This window comes from Bufo bufo, chromosome 1 (genome assembly GCF_905171765.1).
Source record: "Bufo bufo chromosome 1, aBufBuf1.1, whole genome shotgun sequence".
NCBI classification, from domain to species: Eukaryota; Metazoa; Chordata; class Amphibia; order Anura; family Bufonidae; genus Bufo; species Bufo bufo.
In genome coordinates this window covers 257,620,564-257,636,224 of record NC_053389.1, presented here as the reverse complement: position 1 = coordinate 257,636,224, position 15,661 = coordinate 257,620,564, and the positions used below count along the sequence as shown (strand labels likewise).

The window sequence follows — 15,661 nt, the reverse complement described above, 5'->3', positions numbered from 1 at the left end:
ACTGTAGAGGGTTCTCTATAAATAGATATTAAGATATGAAAATTATGATAGATACATATATATATATATATATATATATATATATATTAGATAATAAATAGATAGGTATTAGATAGATAGATAGATAGATAGATAGATAGATAATATATATAGATAGATATAATAGATAATAGATAGATAGATAGATAGATAGATAGATAATAGATAGATAGATAAATAGATATATATTAGATAGATACTAGATAGCTAGCTAGATAGATAGATAGGAGATAGATAATAGATAGATAATTAGATAGATAGATAGATAGATAGATAGATAGATAGGAGATAGATAATAGATAGATAATTAGATAGATAGATAGATAGATATTAGATAAATAGATAGATAGATAATAGATAGATAGATAATTAGACAGATAGATAGATAGATAGATAAATAGATAGATAGATAATAGATAGATAGAGAGATATTAGATAATTAGATAAATAGATAATAGATAGATAGATAGATAGATAGATATTAGATAATAGATAGATAGATAATTAGACAGATAGATAGATAGATAGATAGATAGAGAGATATTAGATAGATAGATAGATAGATAGATAGATATTAGATAGAAAGATGAAACATGAAAGATTATTACTGTAGATCATTTTCTACTACAGACAGATATGCAGCCTTCCTTATAAACCGTTTTTAGCACCAGTTTAACTGCAGATCAAAGACAAAGAATGCAAGATGTATATTCAGCATTCCGCCGTGTAATTCAGTGGGAACATGTAGAGCTGACAGCCCCATCCATTCTTCTGTTTCCAGATTTCCCTCACAGAAATCACACATTAGCTGCGCTGTAATAACTACTGTTTATCTAACAGGCATTCACAAGTCTCATGCTGAAAAAATAACCCGAAAAAAATCAGCCAACAAAAAAGAACGGCCAGCAATTTACATATGGAAAAAAGGCCAATACTTGGCCAAGCGTGGGAGTAGAGATCATGAGCACACTCAATGCCAGTGACAAGGATACATCACATTAGACCACCATCTAGGCAACATGGAACCCCCACAAAACATTCATATCTGGGCTGGGACAACAGGAGGAGAGCTAAGCCCATGTATCTGACCAAACATGTGAATATTAAAAACGCAATAGTGTCAGAGGGCCCTGATGCAAGAACACCATACAAGCTGTTAGCTCTCCACCTGCTAATTTTCCCTCTCAAAGTTCCTTAAAGGGGTTATCCCATGACTAATGTAAAAAAACTGAAAATAAGACATCATATAGATAGTACATGACAATCTCTTTCTAACAAAGCTATAACCAGCCTTGAACCTGAATTAATCCAGAGATCTCCCCATTCATTGCTCTGCTAGATTTTCATCGAGCTGAAAGCTCAAGGGGAGTGTCTTTTCTGCTGCAGCTCAGGGGGCGTGTACATGCTCTCCCTATCACAGCTCAGGGGGCGTGTCTATGCTCTCCCTATCACAGCTCAGGAGGCAGTTGAAGGATGAAACTGAGCATGTGCGGCCATCTCAGTGAGCCAGACATAGAAAAAAGAACAAACAGCAGGTGGCACTATACAGATACATTTTATGGAATAACCAAGTGGCCATACAACATTTTTAGTTACATGCAATTACAAAACTATTCAGATCCAGGTGTTGGTTTGAAAACTGTAGAATATTTCTTTGTGGGACAACCCCTTTAAAATTAAGCCTAAGCTCCTTCACAGTCCTCCAACACATCCCTCACTGGAGAGGCATTTTCTCTGATGAAACACAATAATCTACAAGTAAGGCCTCTTTCCCATGGGTGTGTGCGCCCCATTGCCGTATTGAGGACCGCATTTGTGTATCCAAAATACACAGGTGCTGTTCCGTGGGCATCACGGATGCGGACCCATTCACTTGAATGGGTCCGCAAATCCGGAGATGCGGAATGGTGCGGAACGGAAGCACGGAACGGAACCCTACGGAAGCACTACGCAGTGCTTCCGTGGGCTTTCGTCCCGTACTTCCATTCTGCAAAAAGATAGAACATGTCCTATCTTTTTGCGATCCGATGCGGCTGTCCCACGGACTGTGCTCGTGCATTGCGGCCCGCATTTTGCGGGCCGTAGCACGATCACGGGGGGCACACGCCAGTGTGAAGACTGTGTCTTGCAGTGTCCATTTGCTGTATGTGTAGGGAATACTGCAGGAAGGAACATATGTTAGTATCCATATGGGAGCCTATGGGCATTTTAAGCCACAGTATGCACATACAGGGACATTTAGCTGGAGCATCCATCAGAGGTACACATAAGGAAATTCTCCCAACATATACTGTACCGCAGATGAACAAGCAAAACACAGGGAGAACACATTCTAAGGTCTCCATGAGAACTCATATTACAGTCCTTTACATTTTCTTTTTAAGGAGAATTTCTGACATAATAAAAATGGGTTCAGTCAACAGCAGCATGATTATTGTTTCCTTGAAGCAATACAAGATTGTACTTCTACACTGTATACAATAAAGACCAATACTTTGCATGTGTGCTGAGCTGATGTCATAGCCTGGTCAAAGCTGGCCTATCCTTAAAGTGCTTGTCCAACTTCGGGGACGCCTGCTGTACCTGTTGAAAAGCATATACTCACCTGCTCAGTTTAGACTCCCCATCAGTGGTCTTCTGAGTTCCCATTCTGCAAACCTCTGGACGGAAGGGGTCAAGTGCGCCACTGCAGTCAGTGACTGGCCTCAGCAGTAATGTGTCCCTGAGAGACACATGATGAGCAAGTGACATGCTGCTTGAGCACATGCCATTGCTAAAGCCAAACATTGGCTGCAGCAGCGCAGTTGACCCCATCTGTCTGGAAGGATACAGAATAGGGACCACAAGTAATCCAGAACAAAGAAGTGGTGAGCAGGTGAGTATGAGTGTTTCAACAGGTAGAAGACACTGTATGGACCTGTTAAAAAAAAGTCTGGTTTAGGAAGCACAGTTTCAAATATCCTATTAGGGAGGTTAACAAAGGAGGGGTCAACCATTCAGAACCTCGTCCATTACCTAAGGTGGAAAGCAGCTATTGACACCCTAGTTAACAGACACCTTTGGGTCATTTTTGTATTGCACTTGCTATATTTTTGCAATAGCTTTTGTTTTCCCGCAGCTTGCATGTATTATAATAACTAGCAAGCTGCTCAAGGCCATTCCCAGACCATTCCTTCAGACAGGCCCTCTGACAGCTAAGTTTGTAGCCACTACTGTGTTGTCCTGCACTATTATCAAAGTACGCAAAATACAGGCTAATCAATAAAAAAGTTACCCAAGGGGGGGGGGGGGGGGTAGGGGGTCCATGGCCTTTAAATCACAAATTCAGCTCTGCTACATCATTATTATGGAACAGGATTCTGAATTACAACACATTTTAAGAATAGTACATGTTCTATTTTTTTCCAGAGCCGCGGACCGGAAGTTCGGAGCCGCGCTCCGGAAACCCGGATGCGGAGAGCACACTGTGTGCTGTCCGCATCCATTCCTGCCTCGCAGAGAATGAATGGGTCCGCAACTGTTCTGGATAATTGCGGAACGGGTGCGAACACATTCTACGGACATCTGAATGGAGCCTAAAGAGGGTTTCTCTGGAAAACAAGCCCTATTCAGAGCAAGTGCACATGGACATGCGGCCCACAAACAGCGGGTCTGCAATTTCCGGGCACCGACCGTGTGCTCACTGCATTACGGATGCAGACGGATGCCAGTGGCTGTACATGTAATACATGGACATGTCAGGGATGTGATGTGCTTCTACCCCGCTATGGAATACGGAATGGGATTGTCGTGATTAGATAACCTTAAAAAAATTCATATCATTTTACATTGATAATGAATGTATTGTGACAAAATATTATCGTAAGTGGCGTTTTTATACGCCCCTCACCACTTTTCCAAAGTTTTCAGCGGTAGCTTTCTGTTTAGGTGCACAGACTGCCAATGGATGTGCCTCATATATGATGAGGTGTGCGCTTGTCATAAATTAGGCAGCGCAGGGGATATCAAGGCCCCCTGGTCTTGATAAGGGTCCATTCACACGTCAGTATTTTGTAATCCACATCCGTTCCGCTAATTTGTGGAACAGAATGCGGACCCATTCATTTAAATGGCCCTGCAAAAAATGCGGACAGCACTCAGTGTGCTGTCCGCATCCGTTGTTTCGTTATGTGGATTCGCAAAAAAACAATAGAGCTTGTCCTACTATTGTCTGCAAAATGCGGTCCGTGGTCCCATTGTAGTCAATGGGTCCGCAAAAATGTGGATGACATGCGGAATGCATCAATATAACATCTGCATGTCATCCGCAATTGCGGTCCGTTTCCAGGAAATAGAAAAAAAATAGTTTTAGTACCTAGCAACATATATTCCACCTTCCGGATGCGGATGTACAATGGATGAATGGATGCGGATGTACAATTGGTAAAAACTTAAGGTTTTTGCGGAAAAACACGGATCCGCAAAAAACGGAATGAAAATCTGGAAAAGAGAAATACTGACGTGTGAATGGACCCTAAATCTCTCCCATAGTCTCTATAGCAGAGCTAAGTTGGAACATCACTGTGTACACCTGCCAACTGATACAAAATGTGGGGGAAGGGTTCACGACGCTTATGCTAGCGTGGGAAAATTTGTGTCTACACTATAGAAACCATACTGTCACAGTGAGTCTAGGGATCAGCAAGACATTTCAGTGCGTATGTAAGGAGCACTAGCTGATGGCAATTTTTCTTTTAGACAAAATGTCCTTGAGAAAAAAAATTCATCCATTGGTTTCTGCAATCATTCACTTGTAATTCCTTCTGCAACTGTGTTCTGGTATCGCAATGATTCCAACTCCAGCAATGAAAAGTTATAATTATGTCACACAGTTCGGGTAACCACGAGCATCTCAGCATCTGGTATGTGGTTGAAAACTTTTGTTTCAAGAACAGAACTATTTATAGGGAGCAAAATTTTTCAGGATAGTAATTTCCTATACGGTTTTATGAAAATATGGCTGCATTGAAGTAACAAAATATTCCAAATATTTTATGTTGTTTCTCTAAAGTTGAGCCCAGACATCATTTGCACAAATTGTGACCTAAAAATCTATTCAATGTAAAAAAAAAAAAAAAAACATCCTATAATCAGACAAATGTAACCCATAAATGACTAACAATGTGCTCTTTTCTGATCTTGAATTTAGTATAACTGCAGCTAGAGAGGTGAGGCAGGGGTACAAGTGAAATTGGAGGAAATTCAGATGTCTCAGATGGTGCAGTTTAGGCCTCATGCACATAGGGACACTGCTCTTAATAAAGCTTTGCACTGGTGGTGGATCCGCTTCCTAACAGTCTTACATTTAGACCATTTTACACTCCTAAAACAGGCGTAGAAATTGGTAAATGAGAGGGGCCTACCAGCTCGCCCGTTTCCCCATGGAAACTTGCAGATTGTGGCACAAAGGACCTTTGCACTGTAATATGTGCCAGAAATGCGTCTAATATAGGTGTATTTCTGTTTAATAAATGACCCCCATAGTTCCTATTGTTTCCTATTATGCAGTTATGTACAGGCGCCGGCCTCTTCATAACCTTGGCGCATCCACCACCGCTTCTTAATGTAAGACAGCTTCCGAGCTGTCTTACATTTAGACCATTTTCTACACCTAAAAGGGGCATAAAAATTCCCGGCCTGTCCCCCTCTCCACCATATCCACTTTTTTAGACCTGGCGTGAGCGGGAAGAAGTCGCAGATTGCGCCACAAAAGACCTTTGTACCGCAATCTGTGCCAGAAATAGGCCTAATATAGGCGTATTTCTGTTTAATAAATGGCCCCCGTAGTTCCTATTGTTTCCTATTATGGAGCCATAAGCACTTTGGGGGAGATTTATCAAACTGGTATAAAGTAGAACTGGCTTAGTTGCCCAAAGCAACCAATCAGATTCCTATTTTCATTTTCCAAAGGAGCTGTAAAAAATGAAAGGTGGAATCTGATTGGTTGCTATGGACAACTAAGCCAGTTCTACTTTACACCAGTTTGATAAATGTTCCACTTTATGTGCAACTTTTTGGTGCTTTCATGAGGTACTGTATTTTTCCATAGAAGCATTTTGTACAAAGTCCCTGTATTTCATCATGCAGAATCCCTATGGTTCCACATGAAATGGTCATATACACTTAATATGCCGCCATGTGGTGCCACAAGGTGCCTCTGTAAAATGCTATGTTATAGAACATGTTACAAACCTTTATATACCTCTGTATAGAAACGGGGACGCATAGAGGTACAGTATGAGCCCACTGATTCCTATCTGTGTGTACCACCATATGCATATGCATGAGGCCTAGGAATCATGCAACTATTTCACAATAAAAACTGTGGCAAAAATGACACTTTTTGGGGTTGGATTTAAAAAGAGAAATATTTCTATATGTTTTCGTTACATGTCAGTTTTCCCGACTGAAGAAAATACTGCAATATTTTAGTGGGAATTTGAAAACCATAAGTAACGTTCTAAAAGTATCCAGAATTTCTTACACTTTTTTTTTTAACAAATTCCCAATAAAAATGAAATGTAATGTTAGCCTCCTGTCTATAGCCTCTCTGTAGCCGTCCCATCTCATAAGCAGTGCACAGAGATCCCAGTCCGAGTCGCTCATTTATTCAATTTTCTAACCAAAACTCATAAAAGAATATTACTCATTTCATACTTTCAAGGGCAGTGTCCAAAGATGGAAAATTCTATATTATCCTGACTCAAAATGTAATGGAAAATATATGTGATTAGCTTCAAGAAGAGAAGACCTGGTTCACAAAACCGAGCAAAAAAGTTAGAATCAATGACAGCATCAATCACTCAACACAAAAGCAAATTTTACAAGTTTCAAAAAGTGGAAAACAAATTTGAGGAAATACAACAATGATTTTGAAGCCATAACAGCCCATAAACTGGCAACAAAGACAGACTAGATAGATAGATAGATAGATAGATAGATAGATAGATAGATAGATAGATAGATAATAGATATAGATAGATAGATGGATAGATATTAGATAGATAGATAGATATTAGATAGATAGATAGATAGATAATAGATATAGATAGATAGATGGATAGATAGATAATTAGATGATAGATATTAGATGGTAGATAGACAATAGATGGGAGATAGAAAAAGAGAGAAACAGAGGCAAGATAGCTAGGTATTAGATAGATAATAGATTTTTAACTTCTATAAAAACTCACTTATCTATTGTCATATCACATATCACAGACCCAAATAAAAAAAGTTCTATCACATATAACAAATAGTGCTGGTCATGTGTCTGCTGCATTCACTTCTGGCATCCTTCATGTATTAAAAACTGAATACTCATTCCAAGTTATTACAAGCAGTATATATATAGTATTTATATTTATATATAACCATTAATTATTATTAATGAAAAAGCTCACAAATAAAGTTTAGTTTGGTTGTGGGGCGTATATGTGGCTACATCCAGCCCTAGTGCTCTTCAATGTCATATGACACAATATCAAGTAGATTACACCATAATAAAGTGAATATAAAAATAAAATACATTTAAAGAAATATTAAAATGAACAGTGATAGAAGTGATTCACATTAAATAGATAAATAAATAAAATAATTGCAATAAAAAGAAAAAAATTAGATACATAAAAAATTGGAATTATAAAAAAAAAATAACGCCAATGAAAAAAAATAATTGTAATAACTGAATAAAAATTAAATGCATTATGATAAATAAATAAAGAATTTATATAAAAGCAATACAAATTAATTCTTACATTATTCCAATAATAAATTAAATATTTACATATGCCAATTCATACCAAATGTAATGTACCAGATAACCAAAAACAATATAAATACATGAAACAAATAGAAAATAAATCAACATATGTTAGTCATTGAAAAATGAATCATTTAAGTTAAATTACAATTTTTATTCATTTTAAATAATCCTACATAAATTGAATTATTAAATATGTTAAAAAGAAAAAAAGAAAAAGAAAATACATAATAGTAATGTAGGAATATAAAATTTGTCACTAATGGAAACTTTTGGAGACTTTCCATTTTGACACAGGAGAGCGCCCCCTTCTGTTGTTACCATCTACATGCACCTGCAACTTTAAGTCATTAAAAAAGTAGATGAAAATAAAGACTTACAGGTAACTGCCACTGGTAAGGATGAGGAAAATCTGGGGATAATGAAGTGAGAGTAATACACTGCGAGATGTGAGCAGAATCATGACTGTTGTCCTCTCATAGGATAAAAAGATCCTTATTAATTCCTGGTAAGGACCCCCCAAATCCTAGACCCCTCCCCAGATGTGCTACTAATAAGGTCCAGTCCTTCCCAGTCCAATCCCGTCTGCTGAGCTTGTCAGTAAAGGCTTGCAGGGTTTGGGTTAAGCTGCTGGGACTTTGTCATGTCTCAGTGGTTGCAAGTTTTACAGATTGGGATCTGTGATGATGGTTTAAAGGCTTTGGATGGCAGGGAGAGAGAGGACCTCTCTTGTCTCCCTCTCCCTCTGCCTTTCATGAGGCTGTGCACTGCCATTGGGCATAGAGATACTACAGTCCGCCTACTTGTTTTTTAGCAAAAGAAAAAAAAAAGGTGGGGGGTAATGACAATAAGGTGACAGAGATACAGCTACTATGTTCTCTGGCTGCCACAGAAGGAAGGAAGGGGGGGATGTTCCTGCTACTTTCCCATTTTTCATCCCAGCTGTCCTGGACACTGTGCTCAGTGGTTGGACCATAGACGAGTGGAGCACAGTGACGTGAGGACACCTTGCTAGGCTATCTGTCCAGCTGCTGGGAAACTATGCAGCTATCAGTCTGTGCTTTGAAGATTAAAAAAAACTATGGATTAAAATAGTCCTTCCTGAGGCTTCTATCCATTTTTTTCACAATTTTTTCTATAGATGGCGCAATAGACCAGCATTTTTCAAATAAATGTTAGTATTTTTTGCATGGCGACTTTAAAACTGAAAAACATGATTTTATTATAATTTGGGTGGTTATATTTAGATAGAGCAGGAACATTGTGTGTCTTCATTGTGTATGTGTGAGGCCACGTCAAAGAGGATTTTCAGGATAGGTCATCAATATCAGATTAGGGGGCGGGGGGGGGGGGGGTCTAGCATTCGGCACCCCTGCCAGTTATATGTTTGAGGAGGCAGAAGCATTTTGGTGAGTGCCACGGCCTCCTCGCAGCTCACCCAGCACAGCGCTGTCCATTGGATAGTGGCTGGGCTGGGTATTGCAGCTCAGTCCCATTCACTTGAATGGGGTTGAGCTATGTCTAGGCCACGTGACCAATTAACGTGACTTCACTGGCCTAGGAGGAGGCCGAGGCACTTACCAGAGTGCCATGGCCTCTTCAAACAGCCAATTGGAGGGGGTAATGGGAGTCAGACCCCTGCTGTTCTGGTATTATTTACCTATTCTGAGCATAGGTCATCAGTATCAAAATTTAGAACAACCCGTTTAACATATCTTTCAAAAAATAATGGCAGGTTAACTTGGTCTAATTTATCTGCTTCCCTGGTAAAGCAACTGCTGCAAAAGATGTATTCTGAGGTCAGGGGTATGATTGTGCCACAAAAATAACAATTAATAAGAGTAAGATCAATTAAACATGGTAAAATATAAGTACAAGCTACCCTACATGCCATAAATCTGGCGTTTTCAAGTTAAAGGGGCTGTCCACCTTAGACAATCCCTTTTTTTTTTGCTGTGATAACTTGATCACAGGAGTCTTGCAGACCCTCTGTGATCACATGGAAACTGCAGGGGAACATAGCTGCAAGTGCTCAATTCTCCAGCAGTGCCCCCACAGGGGAACTGAAGAATTACACAAAGATTATTGCAATCAATATCTTTGTAATACTTGGATGCATCAAGTCCTCCAAAGAGAGGAGTATAACTGAAGGAGATCACGAAGTGTACTTCCCCAGGTTTTCTAAACCAGCCAGACCCTTTAATGAAACATATCTACATTTTGCAATACATATATGAGAGGGAATAGTTGTCAAATACCTTTTTATAGTAACTCATAGTAATTTCTTTCACCCTAAGGCCTCTTTCACACGGGCGTTGCGGGAAAAGGTGCGGATGCGTTGCGGGAACACGCACAATTTTTCAGCGCGAGTGCAAAACATTGTAATGCGTTTTGCACTCGCGTGAGAAAAATCACGCATGTTTGGTACCCAAACCTGAACTTCTTCACAGAAGTTCGGGCTTGGGATCGGTGTTCTGTAGATTGTATTATTTTTCCTTATAGCATGGTTATAAGGGAAAATAATAGCATTCTAAATACAGAATGCTTAGTAAAATAGCGCTGGAGGGGTTAAAAAAAAATTAAAAAAAATTTAACTCACCTTAATTCACTTGCTCGCGCAGCTGGCATCTCCTTCTGTCTTCATCTTAGCTGTGTGGAGGAACAGGACCTGTGGTGACGTCAGTCCGGTCATCACATGATCCATCACATGATCTTTTACCATGGTGATGGATCATGTGATGACCGGAGTGACGTCACCACAGGTCCTGTTCCTCCACACAGCTAAGATGAAGACAGAAGGAGATGCCGGCTGCGCGAGCAAGTGGATTAAGGTGAGTTAATATTTTTTTAACCCCTCCAGCGCTATTTTACTATGCATTCTGTATTCAGAATGCTATTATTTTCCCTTATAACCATGTTATAAGGGAAAATAATAATGATCGGGTCTCCATCCCGATCGTCTCCTAGCAACCGTGCGTGAAAATCGCACCGCATCTGCACTTGCTTGCGATTTTCACGCAACCCCATTCACTTCTATGGGGCCTGCGTTGCGTTAAAAACACACAATATAGAGCATGCTGCGATTTTCACGCAACGCACAAGTGATGCGTGAAAATCACCGCTCATGTGAACAGCCCCATAGAAATGAATGGGTCGGGATTCAGTGCAAGTGCAATGCGTTCAACTCACGCATCCCATCCGCGCGAAATACTCGCCCGTGTGAAAGGGGCCTAACAGTTGTTTTATCCAATCTACTCCATTGTCTGGAGAGCCTTGTTTCGGGATGAGGAGGAATACAGCTTCACCCCACAACATGAATGGATGCTTCCAGTGTATACACAGGACAGGTATACTTAAAGAGATGCATATTAGCCACGAAAGATTTAAAAGGTTAATCCACTTGTGCAAGAGAGCAAACAATGCTAGGAATGACAAATATTAAAGCACTCGAAACACCAAGCATGGGATGGGTTATTACTTATTATGTGACTTCATCTCTTCTGACATTAAGTAATATCGCTTCAGATGATACATTTAACCCCATAAGACACTGAAAGCCTAACATATAATTATAGAAGAAATAAACGGAGTAAGACATGTGAAGTCCAACCAAGAGCGTACTGGGAACTTAAAGTGGCCCTGGAAAAAATACTAAAAGTGGCCCCATTTTGTAGTCGGATCCAAACTGATGGAAGGCAGGGCCAGCAATACCATATTGTGGCACATTATACCACCCCAACAGAGCCAAATACCACAGTCCAAAATACACAGAAACAAAATACATCCCCAAAAACTTCCAGCAGGCCTTGAGGAGGGCTCAGGCGGCCCCCTGGGCAACGGCCCACTGGGAAATTTACCTGTAAGGTCTATGGCCAATCCACCTCTGAGTCCAACCTAGTTACTATAGGGAAGGACACACGGACGGATATTATTTTTATCCTTGAACGATTACTACCCTATTCTTCTTCTTTATAGTTCTGCTTCAGTAATATTTAAAGATAGATAAAGTAAAACTGGCTATACATTTTAGATGCCAACAACTAACTCTCCCAACTACCCCCCCCCCCCCCCCCATAAACATGCATGGTTGGCTCTGCTGAGTGTGCATGTGTTCTCAATAGAAAAATGGGAAACACCTGCTGATCTCTCTAAGAACAAAAGGGTTAAGCATCTTAAAAGCCAGCTGCCTGGTCCTTATCTATGCACATTAGATGTTAAGCCTGTTCCAACAAAATTATCATGTTCTGCAGAAATGAATCTATTGTATATGACCAGTATAATATAGGTGAGGTAAAGCATACTGTACCTACTGGATGGACAGAGAGAAGAAACTTTTGTATGGACATAAGTATTCCAACTCTTTTCTATGACACTTGAAATTTAGCTCTGGTGGCCTCTCATATCTCTTGAACATTTTTTAGATGTTTCTACACCTTGATTGGAGTCCACCAGTGGTAAATTCAGTTGATTAGACATATTTTGGGAAACCCCTGTCTATATTAGGTCTCATAGCTGACAATGCATAACAGAGCAAAAACCAAGTCATGAGGAGAAGAAAACTGCCTGTAGAGCCCAGAGACAGGATTGTGAGGAGGCACAGATCTGGAGAAGGGTACAAAAAAACTCTGCTGTACTGAAAGTTCAAAGAAAAACAAAAATTATGGGTGACCTCAATTAAGACTTAACTTTTATTACACAGTTAAAATGTTGACCCAATAAAAGCAATTAATGAAACAACAAAGTGCTTAACACAAAATAACACACAGTGGTGTTGGTGCAAAACTGCTGTGCCGTATCAAAGAAAAAGGGAAGTGGGGGAGGGAAACTGGGTCTCTACCCCTTCCTCTAGTGTACCTCTGCACAGGGGAAACATACAATCACCCTCGACAGGGCAATCCCACTGTGTTAGTCCTCCTTCGTAATGTGTCCCTAGATTTCCCCCCGCTGCACCAGTTGACTGCCCAGCTTCGCTGGGGAGATGGCACTATGATACTGGGACATGGGGGGGGGGGGGGGGGAGAGGCAGTTGATACTGGAACGTGGGGGGGTTTGGCACTTGATACTGGCACATGGGTGGATTTGGCACTATGATACTGGCACATGGGGGGGGGGGGAGGCACCTAATACTGGCACATGGGGGGGGGAGGGGTTGGCTGGCACCTGATACTGGCACATGGGGGGGAGAGAGGCACTTGATACTGGCACGTGGGAGGGGGGGTTTGGCACTTGATACTGGCACATGGGTGGGTTTGGCACTATGATACTGGCATATGGTGGGGAGAGAGGCACTTGATTCTGGCACTTTTTTGGGGGGGGAGATGGCACTATGATACTGGAATATGGGGGGGAAGAGAGAGGCACTTGATACTGGCACGTGGGGGGGTTTGGCACTTGATACTGGCACATGGGTGGGTTTGGCACTATGATACTGGCACATGGGGGGGAGAGGCACTTGATACTGCCACTTTTTTTTGGGGGGGGGAGATAGCACTATGATACTGGGACATCGGGGGGGGGGATAGAGGCACTTCATACTGGCACATGGGGGGGGTTTGGCACTATGATACTGGCACATGGGGGTGGGAAGGAGAGAGGCACTTGATACTGGCACATGGGGGGGAGATGGCACTATGATACTGGGACATGTGGGGGGGAGAGGCACTTGATACTGGCACATGATGGGGGGCATCTATGGGGACACTTACTGGCACATTATTGGGAGGCATTATGGGGGACACTAGGCCGGCAGCCTATCAGAGGCCGGACACTGAGGGGCATCTACTTGGGCACTATATATGGGGCATTTTATACTGGTACATTATGGGGGGCACTACCAGGAAGGGGGGAGAGGAGCACTATAGGGGGAATTTACTGGGGGCACTATATAGGGGTATTTTATACTGGAACATTATGGGGACACTATGGGGACATTAGCTCAACTGGGGGCATTACAAGGGGGTATTTTTGCACTGTCACATTATAAGGAGAATTATTACTACTGGGGAAGGGGGTATTATGGTGGGCTTTATTACTCCCCCATGGTATGACCCCCTAGTAGCAGCACCAGTCTCTCCCTGCTCTGCTATCCCTCTGCCCCTTCTCCAAATCCTTATTATGAAATCTTTCTCATTAGGATAAAGCACAACATCACCTCCGCCGAGCCCCCGGCCAAAGTGTTGAAGTGGTATCCGAAATCCCCAAGGGCCAAGCCAAGTAATTGTAAGTTTTCATATGAAATATGTTTATGTTATACACATATAGCCTACACTGTGCCACACAATATACAGTATACCTCTACACTGTGCCTCACAATATACAGTATACCGCTACACTGTGCCAAAGGAGTGGGGTTTACACAGGAGGAGGGAGGTGCGAAGCGCGCTGGGTGGGCCCTTACAAATATTTGCTGTGGGGCCCAGTCACTTCTAGTTACGCCCCTGCTGAGAAGCATATGATGTGTGCCATTCTTTGCAACTTATTTACTCCACAATAATTAATAAATGCCTTCATAAGTGCCCCTCAATGACCCTAAAGCACACAGCCCAGACAACACAGGGGTGGATTATGGACAACTCTGTGAATGTTCTTCAATGGTGCAGCCAGAACCCTGACTTGAACACAAAAGAACATCTCTGGAGAGACCTGGAAATGGCTGTCCACCAACACTCCCCACCCAACCTGACAGAGCTTGAGAGGATCTGCAGAGAAGAATGGAAGGAAATCCCCAAATCCAGGTATGCAAACATTGTGGCATCATACCCAAGAAGACTGGAGAATGTAATCACTACCAAAGGTGCTTCAACCAAGTCCTGAGTAAAGGTTCGGAATACTTATGTCAATGCAAGATTTTAGTTTTTGCTTTTCTATAAATTATCAAAGATTTGCAACATTCTCTTTCCCTTTCTCATTATGGAGTATTTAGTGCAGATTGATGGGGGGAAATTTTAACTTTTTTATTTTAGCAACATAAAATGTGTAAAATGTGAAAGGGTCTAAAGACACATACATAATAGATAGAAATAATTACAGATTAGATAATTATGGGGTATGTGGGGTCCACTATTCTGTATTTAAGGGACATTAAGGATAACTTAAGAGTCATTACGGGCAGGGGCGGACTGGGAACTTAAAGTGGGCGAGGCCAGCAATACCATATTGTGGCACATTATACCACCCAACAGAGCCAAATACTGCAGTCCATCACAAAATACTGCCAGCAGCACAAAATACATCCCCAAAAACATCCCTTGGCCGGACGTTGAGGAGGGCTCAGGTGGCCCCCTCGGCATCAGCCCACCAGGAAATTTCCCTGTAAGGTCTATGGCCAATTTTCCCCGGATTATGGGTGCCATGATGAAGCAGGGTACACAATCAGTCCTATTGTAAAAATCAGTCATTTATCCTTTGACCCCTGGTGATTGTGTGCACTGATGTAAGGTCATTTGATCATTCATTATAATCTCATCTAGTTACTCTCTGCACATCAGGGATTATATTAACAGTAGCGGAGCACTGAAAATCCTAAATAATTTTATAACGATATTGATGAAACATGACATAATGCAGTTCATACTATAGTAAACCAGGGTTCTCAAAAACTGAAACATTGATAGCATCGGCTCAGTAGTCAAGTGTCCCTGGAATATGAATATATTTAGCATGTCTGGGTCTTCTCATTATCGGGAATTTCTACATATTTAATATGGGATGTAGATGAATTTCTACATGTGTACATAGCAGAAGGGAAGTACATGAACATCAGCACCATCTAAAGTCCATTATAGGTACTGCATTTGCACAATGACGTTCAATTGATTGAGT

General features: G+C 41.2%; 1 protein-coding gene across 2 annotated transcripts in view; it reads right to left on the bottom strand.

Moving 5' to 3' along the window:
* Positions 1 to 15,661, bottom strand: part of WNT7B (Wnt family member 7B) — a 111,417-nt gene that overhangs the window by 88,142 nt on the left and 7,614 nt on the right. Inside the window, exon 1 of one of the 2 annotated variants that reach the window (XM_040439129.1) lies at positions 8,221 to 8,354. The exons of the other annotated variant lie outside the window; for it this stretch is intronic. Within the exon in view, the coding sequence (XP_040295063.1) occupies positions 8,221 to 8,303 (83 nt within the window). The 5' untranslated portion in view covers positions 8,304 to 8,354. Of the gene's footprint in view, positions 1 to 8,220; positions 8,355 to 15,661 lie in introns of those variants that run through there. 2 annotated transcript variants of the gene reach the window in all.